Source organism: Danio rerio, chromosome 20, assembly GCF_052040795.2.
Source record: "Danio rerio strain M-AB ecotype USA chromosome 20, GRCz13ab, whole genome shotgun sequence".
Taxonomy (NCBI): Eukaryota; Metazoa; Chordata; class Actinopteri; order Cypriniformes; family Danionidae; genus Danio; species Danio rerio.
In genome coordinates this window covers 31,609,608-31,634,640 of record NC_141040.1, presented here as the reverse complement: position 1 = coordinate 31,634,640, position 25,033 = coordinate 31,609,608, and the positions used below count along the sequence as shown (strand labels likewise).

The following is a 25,033-nucleotide window of genomic DNA, read 5'->3' as shown; positions in this document are numbered from 1 at the left end:
CATTAATTCCGCCCCTGAATATGTGCAAAACTGTTCCATTCACACCAATATGCTTTACTACTCTACTATCAATGCCTATTTCAAGTAACAATCAAATAACCTATTACTTCAAAATCAAGATTTTTTTGATGTTCATGAAGTCTTGCTGATGAGATGTTAAAACGAGGTCCTGACTCTCTGTGGTCGTTAAAAATGCCAGAAACCCCTACTCTTTTTCGAAAGACATTAACTCCGGAGTCTTAAGTGAAGTCTTAAGTCTTGCTAACTTTAAGTGGATCTCAGAGAACAGTACACAATAAATAAAAAGGCTCATGATCTATTTAAAACACACAATATAATTTATCATTTATTATCCAATAAAAAGATGTTAAATAATTAGTTGCTTTGGCATAACAGCGAATGAAAACCAGTACTTGTACAGTGCTTACAGTAAAACATTTTTTTTTGCCATGACTGAGAAGCCTAGGTTTAAAAAAAAAATATCTGTGTTAAGTAAGAGTTTCTTTCCAATTATTAAAAGTTTGATTGACCAATAATTAGTCCAATATCAGCTTGCCCGCCTTAGCAAGTAACAACTGAGCTACTTGCTGTCACTGTAAAGGTTGTTGCCATGGAAACAGGGCCACATGGGATCATCCATTTCTGCATTTGTCTGTTGGAGAATTTGAAGAAATTAGTCAACCGGGTGTTTTCATTAAGGATCTAAATAATATGTAACAACCAAATAATACACAGCCTGACCAAAAACCAAACCATGCTGAGCCAAGTGTAACTGTAACTGTGTATGGAAAGTGGCTGCTACAATGAGAAAAAAAGTATCTTGTATTTTTTTTTTGTGTTTGTAATATAAAGTTGGATAAGGTCACTTGGACCACAAGTGGATTTTGTTGAACAGCTCATGTTCACGCAGCCTAGCAACGCGTCTGGATAAAAATACACACAACATGTGTGACCAAATATTCCCGCTTTCTTTTCCATACTGTAGACTCTGCCGTTGAACGAGAGTGACTACAGCAGACCCAGATGTGTCGACATCATCCGACTGGAGGTAAAACCAACTCGCTCTTCATATACAGTAATCTCATCATTGTATCTTGCATCAACATATTCAACAAGTAATCACGAACAACACTGAGGACATAATTGATAACAGCAATCCCTTTGAATTGTTTTCTCTCTTCAGTCATGGGGAGATGGTGTAATAATGTAGTTTTACAATGAAAATATAAACTTAGCTGATTTTCAAAACTTTGGGATCAGTAATTTTTTTGATTAAAAACACAACAACAAAGCGATATTGTAAAATAAAATGCTACAATTGGGTAAGGCAGTGGCGCAGTAGGTATTGCTGTCGCCTCACAGCAAGAAGGTTGCTGGGTCGCAGGTTCGAAACCTTGGCTCAGTTGCCGTTTTTGTGTGCTGTTTAGATGTAGAGGAAACTTTTAAAAAAAATCATATGATTCTTTTGTACAATTCTTTAAGCAGATTTGACCTTGCTGAATTACCTTATAAAATCATCTTACTGACCCCAAATACTGAACAGATGTGTGTGTGTGTGTGTAGCTGTACTATTATAAGAGAATGATCAAGGAGTATAAAGCTCACCGAGCCAGTCAGACAGCAAAGGAAACCTGCTCCAGCATTGGCTTTGATATCGGTTATGGGCAGCATGAAGTCAGTGGACGACCCCTTCATCATGGGGTCATTACTCAAGGACAGCGGTGTCTTGGCTATGCAAACCGGCAAATTTTCAAAGCCCTTTCAAAAAGAAGAACCATAGAATAAGAGAAAAAAATAATACAAATTTGTTTCAAAATAGAATATAAAGTATATATAAATATATATATATATATATATAAATAATATATATATATATATATATATATATATATATATATATATATATATATATATATATATATATATATATATATATATATATATATATATATATATATATATATAAATAATATATATATATATATACATATAATAATACATAATACATTTTAATGTTTATCATCTTTTTCATATTTATTTTGTGTTGTCACTTGTCACACTGGAAGCTTCTGTAGCCAAAGCAAATTCCTTGTGTGTGAAGCACACTTGGCAATAAAACTGATTATGATATGCTCAGCATAACCGAGTAATCAAAGTATCTTCCATCCCTTCTATATCTGTTTAAAAAAAACAAAAACAACGAAAATTTAGAAAACGCCCGTTATTTTGTTTGCTCACAAAAAACATAAAAAACGAGATATTGCCTCCATTTTTGTTTTGTTTTTTTGGTTTAGGGTAAGAAATTTAAATTTGTGTAAATTTATTATACACATGTGGGCGGAGCTGAAACACCCCCTTTCCTCTGATTGGTCAATCAAAATTGAGCTTGTGACGTCCCCCTCAAAATAATAGTGCTCTGCCAAGGCTTTATTTAACTATATATTATATTTAACTATATATATATATATATATATATATATATATATATATATATATATATATATATATATATATATATTAATATTTACTAAATGATGTTTAACAGAGCAAGGAAATTTTCACAGTATGTCTAATAATATTTTTTTCTTCTAGAGAAAGTCTTATTTGTTTTATTTATGATAGAATAAAAGCAGTTTTTAAATTTGTAAAAACCATTTTCAGTCTTCAGAACAAACCATCATTATACAATACCTTGCCTAATTAACCTAACCTGCATAGTTAACCTAATTAACCTAGTGATGCCTTTAAATGTCACTTTAATCTGTATAGAAGTGTCTTAAAAAATATCTTGTAAAATATTACTTATTGTCATCATGGCAAAGATAAAATAAATCAGTCATTAGAGATGAGTTATTAAAACTATTATGTTTAGAAATGTGTTGAAAAAATCTTCTCTCTGTTAAACAGAAATTGGGGGAAAAAATAAATGAGGGGGGCTAATAATACTGAATATATATATACATATATATATATATATATATATATATATATATATATATATATATATATATATATATATATATTAATTACCACATTAAGTGAAAATAGTATTTACATTTCCAATAACCACACAAACATCCTCCTCCTACCCTAACTAACAAGCAACTCTTTTTTTTTCATGCACATTTCTTTAATATTCTGTTACTCATATATTTCCACAATATGTTGTGCAATATGTTTCTCCAAACCTCTCAATAACCAACAGCAGCTGTTACTATTAAATTAGTGAGACCCACATTAATTAACCACTATTCTGGTATCCAAGTATAAACTGGATTTGATGAAAAAAACATGTTTAATTTACAAGCAAATATCTAAAAAGTTTTTAAAAATCTCTATACTTAATAAAATGTTAACACTTGGCATTAAGTTTACTTTTGGTGAACACAAACACAGGTGGATAATACTAAATACAGCGTTAAATGGGGTATAACACTTTGCTATAAGCTTCTCCACTTCATAAACCACTTTCAGAAGTATCTGAAAACACACTAAACTGAATTGTGTTCATAGAGTAGATCAAGGGTGCCCAAACTTTTTCTTATAAAGGGCTGAATCCAAACTTGATTGATAGCTGTGGGCCGAAGGTAAATATTTAAAACTCTATTACATTAAAGTTTCCATGGGTAATCTCCAAATTTATTTCCTAATATTTTTGAATAAATAGAACACATTACTTTAAATACACTACCTGAAAAAAGTAGCGTTGTCCATCCCAGTTGTAAAAACAACAAATATTAACCTGACTGCTAGTTGATCATTTGGAAAAAAAAGTGGTAGAAGATTTTCCCATAAATCATCTGTCGAACTGCATCCCAGTCATTAAAAATACTGTGGAGGACCTATTGGAACCCGCATAGACCCAAGATTCTTACAGAAATCAGTCAAGTTTAGTCAAGGAAAACTCATTGTTTGGAGTTATATTCAGTATGGGGCGTGCAAGAGATTTGCAGAGTGGATGGCATCAACAGCCTGAGGTATCAAGACATTTGTGCTGCCCGTTACATTACAAACCACAGGAAAGGGCAAATTCTTCAGCAGGATAGCGATCCTTTCATACTTCAGCTTCCACATCAAAGTTCCTGAAAGCAAAGATGGCCAGCCCAGTCACCAAACATGAACATTACTGTGCATGTCTGGGGTAATATGAAGGAGGAGGCATTGAAGATGAATCTAAAGAATCTTGATGAACTCTGGGAGTCCTGCAAGAACACTTTTCGCCATTCCAGATGACTTTATTAATTAAGTTATTACGTTATTTGAGTTATTGCAGAGATGTATGGATGCAGTCCTCCAAGCTCATGAGAGTCATACAATATTTATTCTTTTTCCACTGCACCATGACTTTATATTCTTTACTATACATTATTTCTGTTAAGGGACAAGACTTTTGTCTAAGCAAAGTCAGACCTTACTGTCCTAATTAAATAATTAAAAATCAAGGCATGATCACATTTTGTTTTGGTAAAATAAACATGATCTAAAGGGCTTTGCCTTTAATATAAACCATTTATGATTCTAAATGATCATCTAGAAGTTGTTATTTGTTGTTGCTAAAACTTGGATTGGCAACAAGACTGTCAGGTAGTGTAGTACTGACTAATGCTGTATAATTTTATTGTATCATGAATTTACAGTAAAAACATCAACAATCCCATTTATAACACAAGAAAAGTTCAATGCTGATTACACTAGTCCAACTGGACCTGCCTTGATTTGTTCGAGTGACTATTTTAAACCTTTAAAATGGTTAACATTTAATTTCATTTATCTTTTTTGATGTCTCAGCAGTAAAATAAACGAGGAAAAGGTCACGTTAAATCTGAAATTATGGTGTCTGTCAAATGCTTTACCCCAACATACCTCCCCATCATTCCTTTTCTCTTCTCAGATGGGATAGCAGGCCAAATCAAACGTTACTATGGGCCAACTTTTGCCCGCAGGCCCTAGTTTGGCCATTTCTGGTGTAGATGCTCATGTGTTTGAACTATTCTCTGCTTTCCTGACTGTTTGTAAGTTTTAAAAGAAAGTATAAAAAAAAAACTCAATGTCCTTTAATAAATTCTTACTGTAACCACAAATCAAATCAGAAATGAAAGCCGGTTGTCCTCATATGATTTTCAGTTGTCTGTTTTTTTTATATGTAATTGATCAAGCTTATTTCCATAAAACCATACATATACCTGTCCATATACCCTTGAAAGTCAACAAAAGGGATATTAAATACAAGGTGTGAACTGGAATAGGTCTCCCTTACCTTATTGTTATATGATCGTCCAAAAATGCATTCTGACAAAAGCAATCTCACCTGTTTTGTATAAAGTGCAAGTTTTTCCTTTGCTTTTGGAGACAGCTTGATGTCTTTCAGACCGTACATCTTCTGTGCTACAGTCCTTAACTTATCAGAGGCTGGAGTCTGAAAAAAAAATGCATTTACTTTTAATAATGTATTAGTTGAGTACAGGATTTTGGCTTGATCCCAATGTACCCTCACTTAATACATAGCATACAGACTTCCTCAAAGCCTTAATTGCCTACAGTATGTGTGATGAACTGTTTTCATGCTAGCTATATTTAGGCCTTGTCAATTAAAACGATTTCATGCATGATGAAGTCATTAATGAAACAGCTCTATATATAAAGTGCTAATTGAACTAAGAATAAATGTGGAAAAGATCACAAGGAGCCAGGGTAATAAAAAATGATGAGTTAAAATAAAAACAGCGTCACTGTATACCTGAATAATGCATTTAATGGCACTTCTAGCAGATATTCTTTCATTTGTGCTATAAATGCTCTTAGGTACTTTCTCTAGCACTAATAATTCAGCTAAAGCTTTTACTCAAAGTACTGTAATTTTAGAATCCATCTTCATGGTAAAAAAAATTGTGGATCTTTTCCCTTGAAAAATTTAAGACAAGACACTACAGGCAAATCGACTTTCAGATTCATATTTCAGTTTTAAGATTCGGGGCTTGCATAAAGTATTTGTTTTAGTGTTGGGCAAAAATGTAATCGTGATTCAAACTAAAAGTTTGTTTTGACATTATTTAAGTGTGTGTACTTTGTATAATTATTATGCATATATAAATACACACATACATGCATATATTTCAGAACGTTTGTATTTATATTTAAATATAAAATACATATGCATATGATACAAATTATATATAAATCTAAATATCTAAATAACAAAATAGTTTTGCATAGATTTGTTTCTATGTATGTGTTTCACATTCATTAATTTTCTTTTTGGCTTAGTCCCTTTATTAATCAGGGGTCGCTACAGCGGAATGAACCGCCAACTTATCCAGCATATGTTTTACTTAGTGAATGCCCTTCCAGCTGCAACCCATCACTGGGAAACACCCATACACTCTGTCACACACATACTCTACAGACAATTTAGCTTACCCAATTCACCTATAGCGCATGACTTTGGACTTGTGGGGGTAACCTAAGCACCCAGAGGAAACCCACGCAAATACAGGGAGAACATGCAAACTTCACACAGAAATGCCAACTGACCCAGCCGAAGCTCAAACCAGAGACCTTCTTGCTGTAAGGGGATCTCACTACAGCGCTGCCTATGTATAACATATAAATAATAAATATAAAAAATACTTAATCTTCCCAGGGTCGTTTATATCAAAGTTGTTATTTCAACCACAATATGTAGGTGTTTCATGACTTAATTTTTACGACAAGGGTCATTCACGAGTTCACACTTGCAGACGTTTAAGAATAAGGCGTACTTGGCGTGCTGTCTGGGGAGAGGGCTCTGAGCTCGGGGAGACACCCCAACTCGAGTCATTCCCCTTATTAGAGACCAGAGAGGAGTAGGGATTCGAGCAAAGTATCTAGCCTGGCCCCAGAACGCTCCCCCCCGGGAATGTAATGCTTAAGAGGCGAGATGTCGGGGTGGTGGAGGGATGCTAAAGTCGTAATATGCTGCAGGTAGGACAGCTTTGGTGTATATATAGGTGTTTGGTCAAGAACTGATTTGATAATAGAATAATTGTCAATGCTCCTCCCGAAATTTGTTTACAAAACATCACTTAGCCCAACGCTCAGCCCCCAACCTGGAGGACCAGGACTTACACACATACACTACGAACAATTTAGCTTACCAGTGATCTTCTGTGAGGCAAAAGCACTACCCACTGCGCCACTGTGCTGCCCCAATTATATAGAATACACACATATATATATTATGTCAAAACATACTGTCATTTTGGATTTGGATAAATGCGATTATTCTTTGCCAGCACTAATTTATTTCTTTTAAGTCTAATGTAAAGAAAACATCCAAAACAATTCTTTTTTTTCTTAGCTTAATTAATCAATGTGTGTCTGCAGATTTCAGTTTTAAATTTTCTCAAAACCAGTTTTTGTCTTTTCACTTCGGAATTCATGTACATACCCCAAACGATTTTGTGTTTTATCACAAATCTGGAAGGTTTTTACCCAGAAATATGTTCATATGTTGTTATTGTATCTGCAGGCCATTAGCAGTATTTTCTAAATTATGAAGTGATAAAAGGAGATTCTCAAGTTCACCTTAACACCTCCGACTCTAATATGCAAAAACAATCAATTCTAATAAAAATATTAAATTAACTTATGCTTAGATTTACAAGTTGTGTAATGTGTAATTAAATAACACAGCATTTAAATATTTGATATTTGACATTGATAATCAATTAACTGGGAAAATATGGCATGATATTACTCTTTGCCAAAAAAAAAAATAAATAAATCTCTTGCCTTAGCATCCTTTAGGTTATCAGTGCAAATATTACCCACTTTGCCATTTTTTACCTGCAAGTCATAGAGGAACTTGAAGCAGGCAGGTAGTTTTGCTGCTCTCTGAACCGTCTCGGCCAGAGCCAGAGCTCCAGCGCCCCCTTCAGACCAGCTGCTGCACTGCACTGCATCAAAGGCACCAGCCTGCCTCGCCTGGCCACACACCAGCTCCAGCTCAGCGTCAGTATCAGAGCTACGCCAAACACAATCAGAGTCCATATTCATACACACATTCACTCAGAGTGGGAGTGTTGTGTGTGGTTTAATTTGGCTTATGAGCATACGATTAGTGTACAAAGGACAAAAAAAAAATCATCTACTAGATCATAACTAGATATATATCAGTGACACTGAATAAAACTGAAAGATATTAGGACTGGTTGTTTTTCTGATTTTATGGATTCATATGAATGTAATACTATTGCATTAAATAATTATGTTCAGCTTCTTGAACAGACCAAGTGTTGTGTTCCATAAGATCCATAAGTCATGACCCACGGGTATTAATTTTGTTTTGCCTGTAGATGTTTTTTTAGTGTTGGAAGCTGTTGACTTGCATTTACATCTCAAAGGATCAGGGTTTCAGTTAAAAACCTTATTTAATATTCTAGGAAAAATCCCCTGTAGATAAATAAATGAACAGCATTTTTAATATGGCGTTTCATGGGGGGGATCTATAGAACGCTGTAAAAAAACAACTTCAGCATGTTTACTAGTTCACATATTCAAGTTTAAACAGTGTTGTTGTTTGCTTTGTTTCTAAAGAAAGAAACATTAACTGTTAATACTAAGTCAATTAAAAGTCAATTAGGTCCCGTTTACACTCAGGTCTTGATTCCTAATTCCGATTTGTTGCCCATGTCTGATTTTTTGCCTGTCCATTTACACGCCCTTTTAATTTTGAGTGACCCATATCCGATTAATGTGTTTAATCCATGTTTCCTCTGTTGTTGTTGTTGCACACACATTCTTCCTTAATGACATACAAAAAAGAATACCACGATAAAGCCAATCTGCCTGTTTACATGATAGTTACATTGTCACATATTTGATTTATATGCGATTATTTTCCACATATGATGGAGGCCTGAAACATCCGAATGCATGTTTTTTTTTTTTTTTTCGTGTCACACAATCATAAAACAAATCCGATGTGAAGATCCTGTCACATAGAAGCAAAAAAATCAGAATTGGGTCACATTTAACTGGCAGTGTAAATGGGAACTTGGAGTTGACTAAAATGGAAAGCAATTGGAATATTATGTTAAAAAAACAAACAAACAAAAATATTTAAGAAGCACTTACATTTGCATTTACGAAGTGTGCTTCACACAGCTAAGTGTCCTTGACAAACCTCCTGTAGAAACACTCCCCTCCTTACTCTAGCACTTAATTCTCCTAGCATTAACAGTTCATTTGTTTAATTAAAACTTCTTGTGTGCATTGTCTCTTCTTGTTGAATCACTGAATGCCTCCTCAATTGTAAGTCACTTTGAACTAAAGTGTCTGCTTAATGACTAAATATAAATTTAAAGAAATATTTACCCTATTTCTGATTTTACACTACTATAAGATTCATATCACTTCCATGCATCCTTTTTGCAGAGATGTTCCAAAAAGTAACTTTGTTTTACATTTACAACATTGACCACATATACATTTTTTACGTGATTGTTTAATGAATCTTTAATCACTTGAAATATGTTTTAATATTGACTAACTAAACTTTAACTTGATCAAACCAAAATATTTGTCGAGCAAATTTGGTTGTATACTCCATGCAATGACATTAAAGATAATCTATTTTATTCTAATGATAATGTATGAAAAGTCTCAAATAGCAAAATATTTCATTGTTGGCTGCTTGCTGCTTTACCTGAATTTGTTGACAGCTACGATCACCGGCAAGCCGAATGCTTGTGCTTTTTCCACCTGCCTCCTCATATGACAACAGCCTCTTTCCAGCTGCTTGAGGTTCTGCATTGGAGAAAATACTTCACTTCAAGTGATGCACACACTAAATCAATCTAAACAGTAGTGTCTCCTACAGTCAATAAGTGTACATAAAACAATTGACCACATTTGTCAGTTAATTAGGTTCTAAATATATTTAAAATACTACACCATTCAAAACTCTATTATATGCCATATTGACCTATATCAATAGTGACCTTGTGAGATAGAAGGCTACATATAGTTTTCAGATATGTGTGTGCTGAAGCCAATAGAAAAATGTATATCCATTATGTACAATTTTAATAGCATCTACATTAATTATTATATGTTATGCAAGTTTAGTAAAACTTCAAATATAGAATAAATGTGTATAAAATAAATTTGTGTTTAAACAGGTAATAGGAATATCCATCCATCCATCCATCCACCCACCCACCCATCCATCCATCCATCTATCCATCCATCCATCCATCCATCCATCCATCCATCCATCCATCCATCCATCCATCCATCCATCCATCCATCCATCCATCCATCCATCCATCCATCCATCCATCCATCCATCTATCTATCTATCTATCTATCTATCTATCTATCTATCACAATGTTGTCAGTAGTAAAAGTGTATTACCTCTTGTAAGTACTCTTTTGGAAGGGGCAAACCTGCTTGGATCTATGAACAGAAAGAATATAATTGCAGTCTGAAGCACAAAACAGATATTTTAATGGACACAATGAATGTGTTGATGTCTAATAGTTTTAAATGGCTAACCAATCCATTATGAATGTGTGTTGTGTTACTCACAGGAGGTGCTCCACCTTGCATCTTCAATGTACGAATGGTTGCCACCATCACTAGCACATCTGGCTGAAGACCTGAGTAGAGGCATTTAATGTTGAAAAACTTCTCCAAGCCAACATCAGCTCCATGACCCGACTCTGTGACTGAAATACAGATAGAACCAGATTATATTTTTGTTGTTGATATTACAGAAATCTGATCATATTTTTTATATTTTAATGTAAGTTTGAAGTTAGTAATATTTTTCAGTGCCTCTGAAAAAAAAACTCATATGCTAGTATGCATTCATTTGATCAAAAGTAAAAGAGCTGTTATAAAATATTAAATAATTATTTTAAAAACAGTAATATATTGAACTATTATTTAAAATAAAATAAAATAAAAATGTTTTTAAGCTCAGATAATTTTTTTGTGTAAAAAAAAGAAAAAAATATGTATATATATATATATATATATATATATATATATATATATATATATATATATATCACCTTCTACATGTCTTCACTGTGAATTGATTATTTCTTTGTCCTTAAAACTTATTAACCTCAAACATTTAAATGGAGCATTTGTGCTGCATTTTTACTAATATGAATGCATGATATTTAAGTAATACAATATACAATTACTACTAAATGAAATTCTTCTTTACCTACAAATCCCTCTGATCCAACAATTTTTAAAGCCATTTTGTCTGCCAGAATGGAAGGACCGCCTTGGGCAACATTGACTAATGGGCTGGTGTGAAGAAACACTGGTGTACCCTAGAGAGAGAGAGAGAGAGAGAGACTGAGACGTGCTGAGACACAATCTGACAGAGCCAAAATAAATAAATAAAAATCATTCTGCATACAGCAACTCTAAAATATTTATTCTGAATAACGACAATGACCTTTTCAGAGGTCATGCGACACTTTGCATTGTTTAAATCTCACCTCGACAGTTTGCATCAAGACAGGTTTCAGGGCTTCTTTCAATAACATAGCCAAAGGACCACTGACATTCTGTATAATAAAATAATGCGTATATTAGATCACACGCATTTAAGGATCCACTTAAACATGTGAACACATACTGACTAAATCCTCGGTAGTGATAGGATCTCCAGATTTGTTTGTGGCTACTATGATGTTGGCCAGTCTGTGCTGCATCTCCTCCTCACTGCTGCTGAGTGACAGGACAGCCATCATCTCATTTTCCAAGGAGAATGAATCCTGTACAGAGCAGATGCACACGTAAGATCAACAAATACTCAACGTTTTACATTCTAAATCTTTTTGAAAAGAATGTGCTATATGTTGTAAAATAAACTGTGTATGTATTTGTGTGTGTTTTATTAATGTCATTATTTAAGATTTGTTTTTATTTCATGATTTCAACTGATCTGACTTTGACTTTTTGTCATAGATGCATTTTCAATCTTAATTTTTACTTTAAATGAGATCAATATTTTACCAGTACTCGGTTGCAGCTGAAAAGGCATTCGCTGTGTAAAACATATGCTGGATAAGTTAGTGGTTCATTCTGCTATGGCGACCCCTGATAAATAAAGGGACTAAGCCAAAAAAGAAATAATTGAGATCAATATTGACAATTATTTTTTGTAAATGTTTAAAAAAAAAAAAAAAAAAAAAACATTTTACCTCATGTGATGCATACATCTAAAAAAAGACAGTTGTTGTTTGTTCAAACAGCTTATTTAAAATTGGCTTTAACAACACAACTCTTTAAGTTATTTGAGACAACTTAATTGTTTGATGTTCAGTCCACTTAAATTTGTAATAACTAATAAGTTAATTTAATTCCTTCATGTTGTCCCAACACAAATCGTTTGTGTGGAACCCAGCAATCACTGTAGACTATAACAATGTCAATTACTTTTTGTCTATTTTTTTTTTTACCTCATGTCATAATTCTTTCATTCATCCATTTTTCTTCGGATTAGTCCCATATGTATCAGGGGTCCATGTCATTAATTTTAAGAGATGTGCCTTAAACCTTATTGAAAATTCTAGATTATTCCTCAATATTTTGATCAGTATTCAATAACCAGTGTTCCCAGATATAGCTGACTTTTCCAGCCCAAAAGCTGTCCAAAAACCACCCAAACTCACAAAAATGCCCAAAATATTAGATTAATATTTAATTTAACTTAAATTAATTTAAATCGAAATAACCTAGTTACTTTAACTGTCATTATGTTTAACCATATGGCAACCAACACCAGCATTCACAGAACCACATAACCGGATCACATCAAAACACTGCCCTCCTCTCACTCACACACTGCACTGAATATTGTCTAGATTAGGGTATGTTTTAAAATGGCGGTTCTATTTGGCGTTTTAAATTTGTTTGTGCAGCTTGTCAATCAGACAACGCTTTTCAGCAATTGCTGAAAAAAAGGTTGATAAAAGTGTTATGATAAACCGTGGTGAGTTTAACTGCAGGCTCTGTGTGATGCTCGTGCACGCAAAGGGGAGTCAGATTTGTCCGGGAGTCAGATTTTGATGCAACTTTTCTTCACCTCCTCTTGCGGGTGGACCCATGTGATTTGCTCTATGCACTCACTACTAACTAAATAAAACAGGAGCACACAGTTCTGTTTTGTTGAATAAGTTGCATATACTGCAACATTTACGTTTCAAAACTGCCCAAATTTTGTCAACCCGCCAATGCCATTTTTTTTACCCGCACAATCAAAACTAAAACCGTCCAATCTGGCAACAGTCAATAACATTGGTTAGATTTTGTAATGTTTTTAAAAGATGAGTCTTTTTTTGTAAAGATAAGAACTGCATTTATTTGATTAAAAACAGTATTTTATTTATTGCCAAACAACATAATGGTCTGGGATTACTTGGTGAGTTCATACACAAATGCATTTGTACACACAAACATAAGTCCTTATGTTAAATGTAGAGGCAAACCGACATTGTGAGACTGAAACATACCGTTGCAGAGTCTGTGTCAATGTCCAATCGGATAAAACGTCTTATCTCTCTCTCTGTGAGAGTCAAGGGGTCAGATTTCTCAATGGCCAGTTTCTACAGGTCATAAAGGACACTGTGACCATGTCGTCTGAACGTAGCTTTGTATTTTACTGTAGACTTATGTTTTCTGCGACTTACCTTCAGTCGATTAAGCTGAGCCAAGGAGACGCACCTTTGACCCTCTCTGAGAGGAACCAACAAATCAAACAAAGCCTGCCAGACACAAGCGTGTGAGATAATACCAAACACAAATACACAGGTATACACACACACACACCGGTGATTCTATAATTGCACGTTTGGGGTCCAAAGTGATTATTATTTCAGCTTTTTTCATGACACGTTTCACATTTTCAAAAAGTATCTTGAGTAGCTGAAAATCAGGATTCAGGACTACTCGGAAGAAAACGGATATAGAGATAATAGCATTGCCTTTTGACTTTTCAAATGCAAATAGATTTGATAAAACTCCTTTCATCACAATTAGTGCTGGATTAGCCAGTGTATCTTTCCATTATGTATTCTTGTGCAACCAACATATTTTATTTAACTTTTCTTTTGTAAATAAACTGAATGAAAATATTGAATGAAAGCCCTAAATAGTAAATTGTGCTATATTCTACAACATTAAATTGTTTTAAAATAGTGTTTATCTTTAAAAAAAAGTCTGTTCATAAATCAATTCTGTTACCAAACTATACTTTGCCTTTAAGTTGGTAGAATTATCTCCAATTTATCTATGTAAGACACTGGAAATTATGTCAATTTCCCTCACTGTTAATATTTGAAACCCTGAAAGATATGTGTGCTTTGTCTAAGAAGACATTTTTATCTAGAAAGTACTTCATGTAATATTATAAAATGTCAAAATTATTACCACATTATCAAATGCAACAGAGAATTTATTACAGATCACACCGTAGGTTGTTTAAAGGTGTTTTATTTCATTAAAATTCTTACTATTTCACAATACCAAAGTGTATTATTTTGTTACTTTCAATTACTGTATATTACCAAGGTATAGTAATGATACTGACAATTCCACTAGCAGATTGTGTTTTTAGCTTAAAAAAAAAAAAAAAGTTTTCAACTGTCAATTCTGTTTCTGTCAAACTCCGTTACCAAGAGTACGGAGACCAGGAAGGGATGTGTGGTGGGGGAAAAATGGGTGGAAGAAAAAAAAAAATCTAGGTAGGAGAAAAAACCCAGAGTGATAGGAAAATATATATATATTTAAGTTTTTACGTTCCTTCGAAAAGATTGCGTTATCATCTCGCAAAGAAAAACTGTTTTTCCACAAACATGTCCTGTTCACTTCATACATATCAACCCTCCTGTTTTTGCCAGGACTCTCATGTATTTTACCATTCTATCCCGCTATAATCCTAAGTATTTTCCCATATTTCTTATATATTTTTAATCTTGAAAGCACACTGTAATTAATATAAAAATATCTGCATTCACTTTTTATTAAAGCTGTGAGTCAATCATCGCCTTCATATGCAACATCTGAATCAGTGAATGCATGTATAAGCACTGACTGACAAACACACTCCCTATGATAAACTGAGGAGTGAAAGTGCAGGACACTTTGGGATTCTGGTTCCTGTTTAAACAGACAATTACACTTAATAACATGTAAACATGTCTGTCCTGTGTGCTTGATTTTAAACACAACTCATTTTCTCTTAAAAGAGCACAAATTGTTAAAGTAATCAAATGCTTTGATTATTGATCTGTGCATTCTTAAAGTGTCACCTCTTTTATCAAACAAAACAAATCAAGACATTAATTTGCTGCGCTTCACTTGTTTGATAACAGAGGTGACACTTTAAATGGCGTTTACAGAAGCTGATCTGGGATCAGTTTATCATTGGAGTGCATCCGTCAGTCAGTGCTTATACATGCATTCACTGATTCAGAGGTTGCAAATGAAGGTGATAATCGGCGCACAGCTTTAATAGAAAGATAGTGAATGCCGACATTTTTTTATTAATTACTGCGTGCTTTCAAGATGAAAAATATATGAGAAATATGATGAAAATACTTAATGATAGGATGATAGCAGGATAGAATGCTAAAATATGGAAGACTGGTGGGAAAAATGGGGGGGTTGACATGTATGAAGTGAACAGAAAGTGTTTGTGGAAACAAACTTTGCGAGGGAATGCAAAAACTTATAAAATATATATTTTTCTATTACTCTGGGTTTTTTTTTCTCCAACCCATTTTTAATCCCCACCATCACGTTCCTGGTCTCCATACAAGAGTAACAAAACTGACAGTGTGTACCATAGCTGACAGCAATACATGTGCTTTTATTAAACGTAAAAAAAAAGACGTAACCTGTCTTTGGCAAGAAGGGAATTGTTAAATCTGTTGTCAGTAACTTATTGCAAAGAATTTCTGCAACTGAAACATTTTTTTTGTTCCAACTGTATCTCCAATTATAGAAACACCCACATATCAAACACAAGCCTGACCTTTTCCGAGAGTTTGGTCTCATAGTGAGCATATGCTTTAACAGTGTCCATCACCAGTCTACCGGCAGCAGAGACGAGCTCATTCTGGCCTGAAGGCTGAAGGCTGACCTGGGATCAGTGTGTTGGATGATATTCATTTTTAATTTGATACTTTCAAATCTTTGCTACAAGGAAGACTTAAACTTACCTCCTCCAGTGGAATAATTTGAGAGTATCCTCCTCCAACAGCAGGCCCTGTGGACAAAAAGCAAACAGGACCTCAAATAAATCAATAAGCAAACTCATGTAAGATGTTTTATTTCAGTTTAGAGTTAAAAAAAGATTTTTTTTTGAGAAATTTGAGAAAAAAAAATTGAGAAATGAACTTCTAAATGTTTCAAACAACTGACAATAGAACATCAATCAATTTTGTATGTCAACAATGTCTTTTTATCTCTTATTTATGACTTTGCTCAGTTTCATGTTTACTCTCATTTGTCAAATATGTATTTTTACTACATAATTTTGATAATAATAATTATTATTATAATATGAATTATAAAGAAAAATTTCTCAATTACAACTTTTTGTCACAATTGCAGTTGCCTTTTTATCTCAATTATGGCTTTTGATCTCTTAATTTAACATTTTATGTTGTAATTGAGATTTGTATAAATTAATTTCTTTGATTTCTATCACATATTGTCAGATGAAAACAACTTGATTTTACATCTTATATCGTAATTTTATAGCAGTTTTGGCCTTTTATCTCAAATTTTATTTAACTCGTAATAACTATTTGTCAAATATATATATTTTTTGGTCATAATTATTACTGGTTGACCTTAATTTAATCTTATTTGACTTTTTATCTTGATCAAATTTAACTTTTCATAACTTATATATGACAAAAACATTTTCAATTTAATTCTATTTTGTAAGGCTTTTTCATGTTTTATAGTATGTTTTATTAACTGTATTTAATTACGACTTGGTACATAATTCTTGGCCTGTCATGTGAGAACTATACTTCACAAAAGTGTAATAACTTTTAAATGGTGAAACTGGGAATCAAAATATACTTTCTAAACTTTGGAACTTGAAAAAACTATTTGTTCCTCACCTCTAGCACCAAAACAGGTTTCCAGTGAGGACTTTTGAACACAAGCGAAAGCGTTGGTATTCAGGTGAGCGCCTAAAGCTTGAGCCAGTCCGAGAGCAATGGTGCGCTTTCCCTCACCCAGTGGAGAAGAAGTAACTCTGGTGACACAGAACAGATTGACTTTGAAAGCAAATAAACAAATGTGTATAATTTAATCCAAAATAAAAGTTTGTGTTTACATAATATTTGTGTGTACTGTATGTATTAGTCATTACATTTATTCATATGCATACATACATACATAATAAATATTATATTCTGACCATTAATTATGCCATTGATCACTTGGCGCCAATTACTGTACTTAGGCCTAATGAAGTTTAATAAGATGGTGCTTGTGGATAGTTACTATTACAGGTTTGTGCTAAAGTTCATAATTATATTTCAAGATGCATCCTACCCGGTGACAACCACATATTTCCCATTAGGCTGTTTTTCCATGCGCTTTAAAGCATCCAGTCGGATCTTAGCCCTGCTCCTGCCATATGACTCTACTTCATCAGAAAACAATCCCAATTCTCTGGCGAGCTGAACTACTGGTTTGCTTTCACATGAAGAGGAGATTGCAGCATCGCTGAAGAAATGAAAAAAGCAGAGCGAGGATTAGCATGAGCTGCAGAAATGTCACGGTAAATAACATGATAACTTGAAATATTTTTTTATATTAACAAGCAAGCCGAGGCAGTACCTGGGCTGAGGCTCATGGGGTCTCTTCTTTGTGTACACTAAGTTCCACTTGCCAGGAGTGTGTGTTTGCAGAAACCTCTTCGCACTTTCAACTGTATTCTGGTCCAAATCCAAACAAGAAAAACAGAAGCGTTTATTTAAAAAAGATGCTTAGTGCTTGTACAATATAAGCTTAGTATTTAGAAAGCATTAAACGTGGATTATAAGTTTAAGAGAAACATTCCTTTTTACACCTGACCCTTAACAGTGTTTTATTATGTCTCGTTCATCCACTTTGGAGTACTTTTCTGATGAATTTGAGGGAAAGGCTTTTAGGCAGCTCTTGTGTCGTTATTTTCTGATCTTTCAATCTAATATTGCGAAAGTAGTTCTTGCAGTTTTACAGTGGCCAAGAGAGCTTAACATGCAGCAATTTAAGAAAACACATGCTATTACAAAAAACTGAGAAAAGATCTTCATCAGTTTGACAGCACATGTGCTGCAAATCCTCACAACAATAAAAAAATGTGCTGCATTTTCCCACAATGCAAACAATTTACAAAACGCACAGCATTTTTTTTCACACCAAAAAAAGAACAGAACATACCGGAAATGTTTCAAGGTGACCCAAAAACATGCAGATGCCAATGTGCCGTGACTATTGCTCAGTGAAGTTGTAGGTGATCTTTGAAAGGTGAGTTTTTTGTTTGTTTATTTTAATATCCCAGTTCCCATGTCTAGTATTTATTAGCCTAAATAACCCTAACCTAAACAGCCAGGCCCATCACATTTTAGGGTCTCCTTGAAACATTTCTGGTGTGTAGTGAGAAAATTTTTAATGTGTTTGCGTTGTGACGATTTGCTGGCGTTTTTGGTCAACTTGATCCTAATCTTACTTTAAAAATGTAATGAATGTGCATTTTGATATTGTATACCACCAGAAAAGTTTGAAGTGTGTAAAATATTATGCTCTTAAGCATCTATTATTTCAGTTTTCAGGGTCATATGATCATTTGGGGATCTTTTTTAATGTGCTGAAACATGCTGTAAACACAGCAGACACAACGTCATAAGGCGTTAATATTAGGTTAGATTTAGGTCGCCAATGTCTGAGGACAAAGTTATTTTGACGTCCAATAATGACGTGAAATGACATTGATAATTTGTTGATTTCAGGTTATGTTGGAAATCGACCAACATCCAACATCGAGGCATCATCTTAAATGAAGTCGAATACTGACATTTATTTATCAGGCATAACAACCAAAATCCAACATCAGATAGACGTCAAAGTGGTGACGTCAACTCGATTTTCATTTCCAATTAAAATGCAACATCCCACACCATTGGGGCACAACTTCAATCTGACATCATGCTGACGTCCTGTGCCTGCGGGGAATAAACAGTTTGCTGATCTTTTTTTTTTTTTGTGAAAACCATGATGTGGAAACTTTTTTGTCTGGATTCTGGATTAATTATGTAGGTTCATAAAAAGAGCTTTTATTTTTAATAGAAATACTTGGTAAAAATATAATTGCCTCAACTTTTAATCAGACATTGAAATTATTCTTTTATTTAAAAATATACACTAAAACTTACATTCGCTTCAAAAATAATTGTTTTAGTTCTTTATTTGTAATTTACTTAGATATCACAAAATAACAGGAGCCACAAAAATGATTACTGAGATTTTTTGCTATTGGGCAGCAATTTAATAAAGCATATCTAGTCAGTATCAACATTAACCAATATAAACTTTGATTTGTGACAGCGATTGATTATTGTTTTATACTGAGAATAGAAAACTGTTCAAACTTTACTCTCATTTCAGCTAGTGAGCATGATAGTAAGCTCAAAGTGACTGCCATTTTCCTGTATTAAACACACAAACTTCTGCAAAGTTATATTTCTCAGCTAGGGAAGTCATTTCTTTAATAAAAAAAAAAAAAAAAAAAGATACGGTCCAATCATTGCAATTGTTTAAAAGAATACAAAGCAGGCTCACATTTTACTGCATTCACTTGTATGTAGTAATTATAGTCTGCAAAACTGCTGCCCACATTAACCAAAATGGTTATGAACAGGTAAGTAATTTTAGCCTAATACCATACCTTCATCAGCATAGCCACAGTCATGGGTCCGACTCCACCAGGCACTGGGGTAATGAATCCAGCTCGCTGTTTAGCTGAGGGGTAATGTACATCACCCACCACCCGCTTCCCGCTAGCTTTACTCTCATCTGTGTGTGGAAGTCAAAGGTAAACATGTGAGCCAAAAACAGCTTCTATTCAATACTCCATTACTGATTCATATGAGCAGAGAGACCTGGTATATGATTGATGCCGCAGTCAATGACCACGGCCCCCTCCTTCACCCACTCGCCCTTCACCATCTCTGCTCTGCCAGCACCCACAACCAAAATATCTGCTTTGCCCACCTAAAGAAAAAAAACAAGACACCGAGAGTCATTGATGCATCTACTTCAGCCATCACACCAAAACCGCACGCCAGTTCAAGGTCTGCACTCAAAATCCATAAAGCAAACATTAGATTAATCTTTTTACTCTTTAAGAGCTCTTCTTTGATGTAATAACTACAGCAGTAAGTAAATATATATATATTGATAGATAAATATTTGTACTAAAATGACTAAAAAGAATCACAAAGGACTAAAAAGAAATGGTAAGTAACTTTGAATTGAAGATTAATAACATTTCTGACATTCAAACCCATAAGGAATGTGTTTATCTTCATAACACAAAAGAAGATATTTTTAATCAAGGCTGACAGATTTCCGGTGAAAGCCTGTTGACCGAAAAACTCTGATACTCTGGAAACTAAAAGGATTCGTTAAGAATTCAGCCATTTAATCTAAGACACATTCTTTAGGCCAGTGGTCTCAATCTCAATTCCTGAAGGCTCGCAGCTCTGCACAGTTTAGCTCCAAGTCACACCTGCTTAAGTGTCTAAAAGTCTTGAACACTCAAGCTGCGTCTGAAACCACATACTTCCATACTATATAGCACGTTAAAATCAGTATGTGAGCCGAGTAGTATTTCTGAATTCATAAAATTTGAAAATCAGTATGCGAGAAGTACCCGGATGACTTACTACTTCCGGTGAGATTTTGAAGTGCGCATCCCATGCAAACTATGCTATATCATGATGCCCCATGAGAGAATTCATGAATGGGAGTGAAGCAACGCATCTGACGCAGTTAGGTCACGTGATCATGACAAAATGGCGGACATTGTACGTCCGAATTTCCTTCATACGTTTCACATTCATACTATATAGAATGTACTTTTCTAACGGCCGAGTAGTATGTTTAAATTCAAATGCAGTACCCACTGAGTAGTAGGCGTGTTCGGAGGCAGCCTCTGATTAGTTAAATCAGCTGTGTTTTATTAGGGTTGGAGCAAAACTGTGCAGAGCTGTGGCTCTCCAGGAATTGAGTTTAAGCCCCATGCTTTAGGCTGTTATACAAATATAAGCAGTCACCAGCAAACAGTGTTTACAAAATTTCATGTGCAAGAACCTTGAATTCATAGAGTTCCTGCTAAATTTGTTCTTATGCAACAATGAAATGTCAATAGTAAGCTATAACCAATGCTTGGTAAGTTATTTTAAAAAAATGTATGAATTATTATTGAATAATTACATAATTAAAATTGTATTTATGTTACTTTTCTGATTACTTTGTGTGAATAGTTATTTAATAACTCAATAAGTAATTTAATTACTTGACTCAATAAAATCTCTATAAATGTCAACAACATAAATAAAAAACTTTTAATTCTGGAAATTCTGGGTCTTTTAGCATTATTTAAAAATATATATATTAAAAAGAATTAAATTCATGAATCAAAGCAATATTACTATATTTGTAATATTATTATCATTCATGAATTCATACTCTTTTCGGCTTAGTATCTTTATTAATGAGTCGCCACAGCGAAATGAGTTTTAAGGAGAGCCACAGTTTTACGCAGTGAATGCCCTTCCAGCTGCCACCCAACACTGGGAAACACCCATACCCATTCATTCACACACATACTTTGGACAATTAAGATTACGCAATTCACCTATGCTACATGTTTCTGGGGGAAACCAGAGCACGGGGAAAACATCTAAACTCCACACAGAAATGCCAACTGACCCAGCAGAGGCTCGAACCAGCGACCTTCTTGCTTTGATGCGACAGTGCTAACCACTGTGCCCAATGTTTAAGCATGTAAAATCACCTTGATATATGTAACCTTCTTTAGTTGAAAAATAGAACAAATACTGAGCAAAATAGTTTAACTGAACTAAATATACAGTATTTAAGGCAAATGTATTATAAGTTAATTAAACTACCTAAAAATGAAAATAAACCTCTTACTTTATGTTTTATGCAGATAAATACTGTATAAACAGTAACTACTTACTTTTTAATTAATTAAACGCAACACTGATATAATCCATTTCAATACACTGTCAAATTTACAATTTAAAAATAAGTCAGTGCTATGAAAACCTTTTTTTATAAAGTTAAAGCATCATATTATACGTAGTTTACCCAAATAATAAAACTTCATAATTTATTCTTCCTCCACATCTTCCAAAGATGTTTAAGTGTCTTTTCCAAAACCTGTTTCCAACCTTCTTTAGCAATTTCTGACAGTCTTTCACAAAAAAAAATCCAACAAATGACTTGAGAAAATGGTAAGTAAAGTTTAATTTAAAGTAAGCTGACCATTTCAAGTGATAGTTTACCCAAAAATGAAACTCTCTTCATCATTTATTCACAATGAAGTGGTTGTAAACCCTTATGAATGTTTTTTTGTTTGACACAAAACAAGGCATTCTAAAGGATACTGGAAAAAATAAACAATTGACATACATATTAGGAACAAAAAAATATTATCAAAAATTCAATGCTTTATTTAGTCAGTATTCTTCAGTTTATCTTCCTCTGTGTTCAACAGATAAATGAAACTCAAATAGGCTTGAAACTGAGTGGAGGATAAGTAAATGCGGACACAATTTTTACTGTCAACAATCCCTTTAAGATTAAGTATTAATGTTATGAAGACATTATTTTTGAAACATTATTAACTCCCTGCTATTGTAAAAACAACAATAAATCAGAGCAGCTGCATTTATTTTATTTTATTTTATTTTCCAAAAATGTGTCTCAGACCACCAAATTATGCCAAAATTTTTGCAGCAAGCACTTGCTTTTAAAACAATAAATGTTTAAGAAGACTAAAATAGTATTCTAGTCATAAATTTGAGTTACAGCAATAAGGGTTAAAAAATGCTAATATTGAGAAATATAATGGCCTATAAAACTAAGCGTGTGTAAAGCAGATGAAAGCAACCTGTTCGGCGAGGTCAGGGGTCTTCGAGTGGCAGGTGGTCACTGTTGCGTGGCTCCACAAGAGCAGATCGTGCATTGGGGCTCCAACAATCTTGCTGCGGCCGATCACGACAGCATTCTTCCCCATCACACTCACACCTGCACACATGAATCACACTTGCTCTGATCCAAAGCATAATGAGCTGCCAACAGAAGCACTACTGACACCAAGGCTGATCTCATCTTCATTGTGTTGCCTTGTTCAAACCAAGCCAAGCAGCACCATATGCATGCTTTGAAGAGATGGCAGAATGCGTCGCATGAGCTCAGTGAAAAAATATAATTGATGATCAACTGTGTGATTTGTTTGTGTACATATATCTATATATAGCAATTATATTTACATTTAGTCATTTAGCAGATGATTTAGCTTAAAGTGACTTATATTGAGGAGGGATTTAATGATTCAACAAAAAGAGGCAGATTAAATTGCAAGAGGTGTTTGCCGCAATTTGTTGCTATTTTCAGACCAGCGCAACTCTAATTTTCACATTTTGCTACACGTTGTTTAAATAGCGAATCCATTCCAGCCACTTTGTGGAATCTTGGGTGTTCCGGTCTAAAAAGGTTGATGCCCATTGTGCACATTGCACAACTAAAGTAGACTGCTCCGCTGACCAAATGAAAGCTGGTGTAATGTCCATCGCAGAGCGAGTTAGTTATGCGCCTATGCAGGTCAATACACACAGGATGTACAGAAGTATACAAATATCTTTACATATGAAAAATAAAGGATTAAAATGTTACAAAAATTATTATTTTCTACATAAATATAAAAACCACTACCTCCTTTTTTCAGTTCATTCATGACAGTTTGCTTTTGTATAATGTTAATATTATTATTATATGCATATTTATATTTGTTTTAATAAAAACAAGTTTAGATTTGTCCACCTGTCGGGTTTTGGAGATGTATGCGTCACCATACGGGGCATAAGAATAAAACGCGTGTTTGGATATAACTTCGTTGCACTTCATTATTATTGTTTATTTATTTGTTGGCTGGAAATTATTACTGAATTTAGAAACAGTTTTGAAATAAATCTTTGCGATTAACAAACAAAATAAACATGTAGGCTAATGGATGTCTTGTGCATAAAACACCTTATCCACCAAAGTAAAGGAGTAAAGTAAAGAGTAAAAGTAAAGTGAAGAAAAAGTAAAGAGGACTAATGGAGGAGGCTCATTCTTAATCCTGGTGCTGCAGATGGTCTGTTTAACTGTTTTCTCTCTAATGAAGCATTTAGTTTTTCCACTTACAAAATGTAAAACGAGAAAAAGCCGTTTACTCGCATGCGGCTGTCAGAATCGGCAGACTAGCGCAGATGCTCCATTGAATATACTTGGTTAAACTAAATGTTCATATTTTCAAGAAATAGGGAAAATGTAATTTAATGCAGTGTTTCTTGTACAATCTGAGACCCACTTTATATCGGATATCACTCAGTCAATGGAGATCGCTGATATTTAAAGAAAACAGACCTTAAACGCGCTGATTTTGTAATGGCATACAGTTCACCGGAAGAGCTTAACCCAGGCTACTGACAAATAAAAAGTCCTTTAGCATACTTCAACATATACCCTATTATGAAAAAACCATCACATGTACTACAAAAAAATGGTTGGTGAAAATATCTATTTCAAATTCTTATTTTTGTCCTTTATATCAGCGTTTTTATTATATATTTATTTTAGATTTACTATTTATTTTATCAAATAAATTCAGCCTTAGTGAGAAACTAAAACACATTTTTTTAAAATGTTCAAAAACTAGAAATG

General features: G+C 33.9%; 2 protein-coding genes across 6 annotated transcripts in view; one reads left to right on the top strand and one right to left on the bottom strand.

Moving 5' to 3' along the window:
- Positions 1-317: 317 nt before the first annotated feature.
- The window catches only part of mthfd1a (methylenetetrahydrofolate dehydrogenase (NADP+ dependent) 1a, methenyltetrahydrofolate cyclohydrolase, formyltetrahydrofolate synthetase), a 34,595-nt gene continuing 9,879 nt past the window's right edge, over positions 318-25,033 (bottom strand). The window contains exons 8-27 of one of the 5 annotated variants that reach the window (XR_015518472.1): positions 23,217-23,353; positions 20,176-20,287; positions 19,962-20,089; positions 17,873-17,970; positions 17,585-17,758; positions 17,146-17,282; positions 16,231-16,277; positions 16,044-16,151; positions 13,699-13,773; positions 13,522-13,614; positions 11,643-11,781; positions 11,503-11,571; positions 11,220-11,331; positions 10,571-10,710; positions 10,397-10,438; positions 9,686-9,786; positions 7,825-8,002; positions 5,309-5,416; positions 1,606-1,758; positions 318-652 (exon numbers count right to left, since the gene is read on the bottom strand). Coding sequence is in view for 2 of the 5 variants with exons in the window: in XM_087298281.1 (XP_087154407.1) it covers positions 581-652; positions 1,606-1,758; positions 5,309-5,416; positions 7,825-8,002; positions 9,686-9,786; positions 10,397-10,438; positions 10,571-10,710; positions 11,220-11,331; positions 11,503-11,571; positions 11,647-11,781; positions 13,522-13,614; positions 13,699-13,773; positions 16,044-16,151; positions 16,231-16,277; positions 17,146-17,282; positions 17,585-17,758; positions 17,873-17,970; positions 19,962-20,089; positions 20,176-20,287; positions 23,217-23,353 (2,219 nt within the window). In the remaining 3 variants the exon portion in view is untranslated. Of the gene's footprint in view, positions 653-1,605; positions 1,759-3,117; positions 4,083-5,308; positions 5,417-7,824; positions 8,003-9,685; positions 9,787-10,396; positions 10,439-10,570; positions 10,711-11,219; positions 11,332-11,502; positions 11,572-11,642; positions 11,782-13,521; positions 13,615-13,698; positions 13,774-16,043; positions 16,152-16,230; positions 16,278-17,145; positions 17,283-17,584; positions 17,759-17,872; positions 17,971-19,961; positions 20,090-20,175; positions 20,288-23,216; positions 23,354-25,033 lie in introns of those variants that run through there. The other 4 variants (XM_087298281.1, XR_015518473.1, XR_015518471.1 and 1 more) reach the window with 4 other exon arrangements.
- Positions 18,240-25,033, top strand: part of LOC147839358 (uncharacterized) — a 47,565-nt gene continuing 40,771 nt past the window's right edge. Inside the window, exon 1 of the mRNA XM_087298280.1 lies at positions 18,240-18,422. The gene's annotated coding sequence lies outside the window, so the exon portion shown is untranslated. The remainder of the gene's footprint in view (positions 18,423-25,033) is intronic.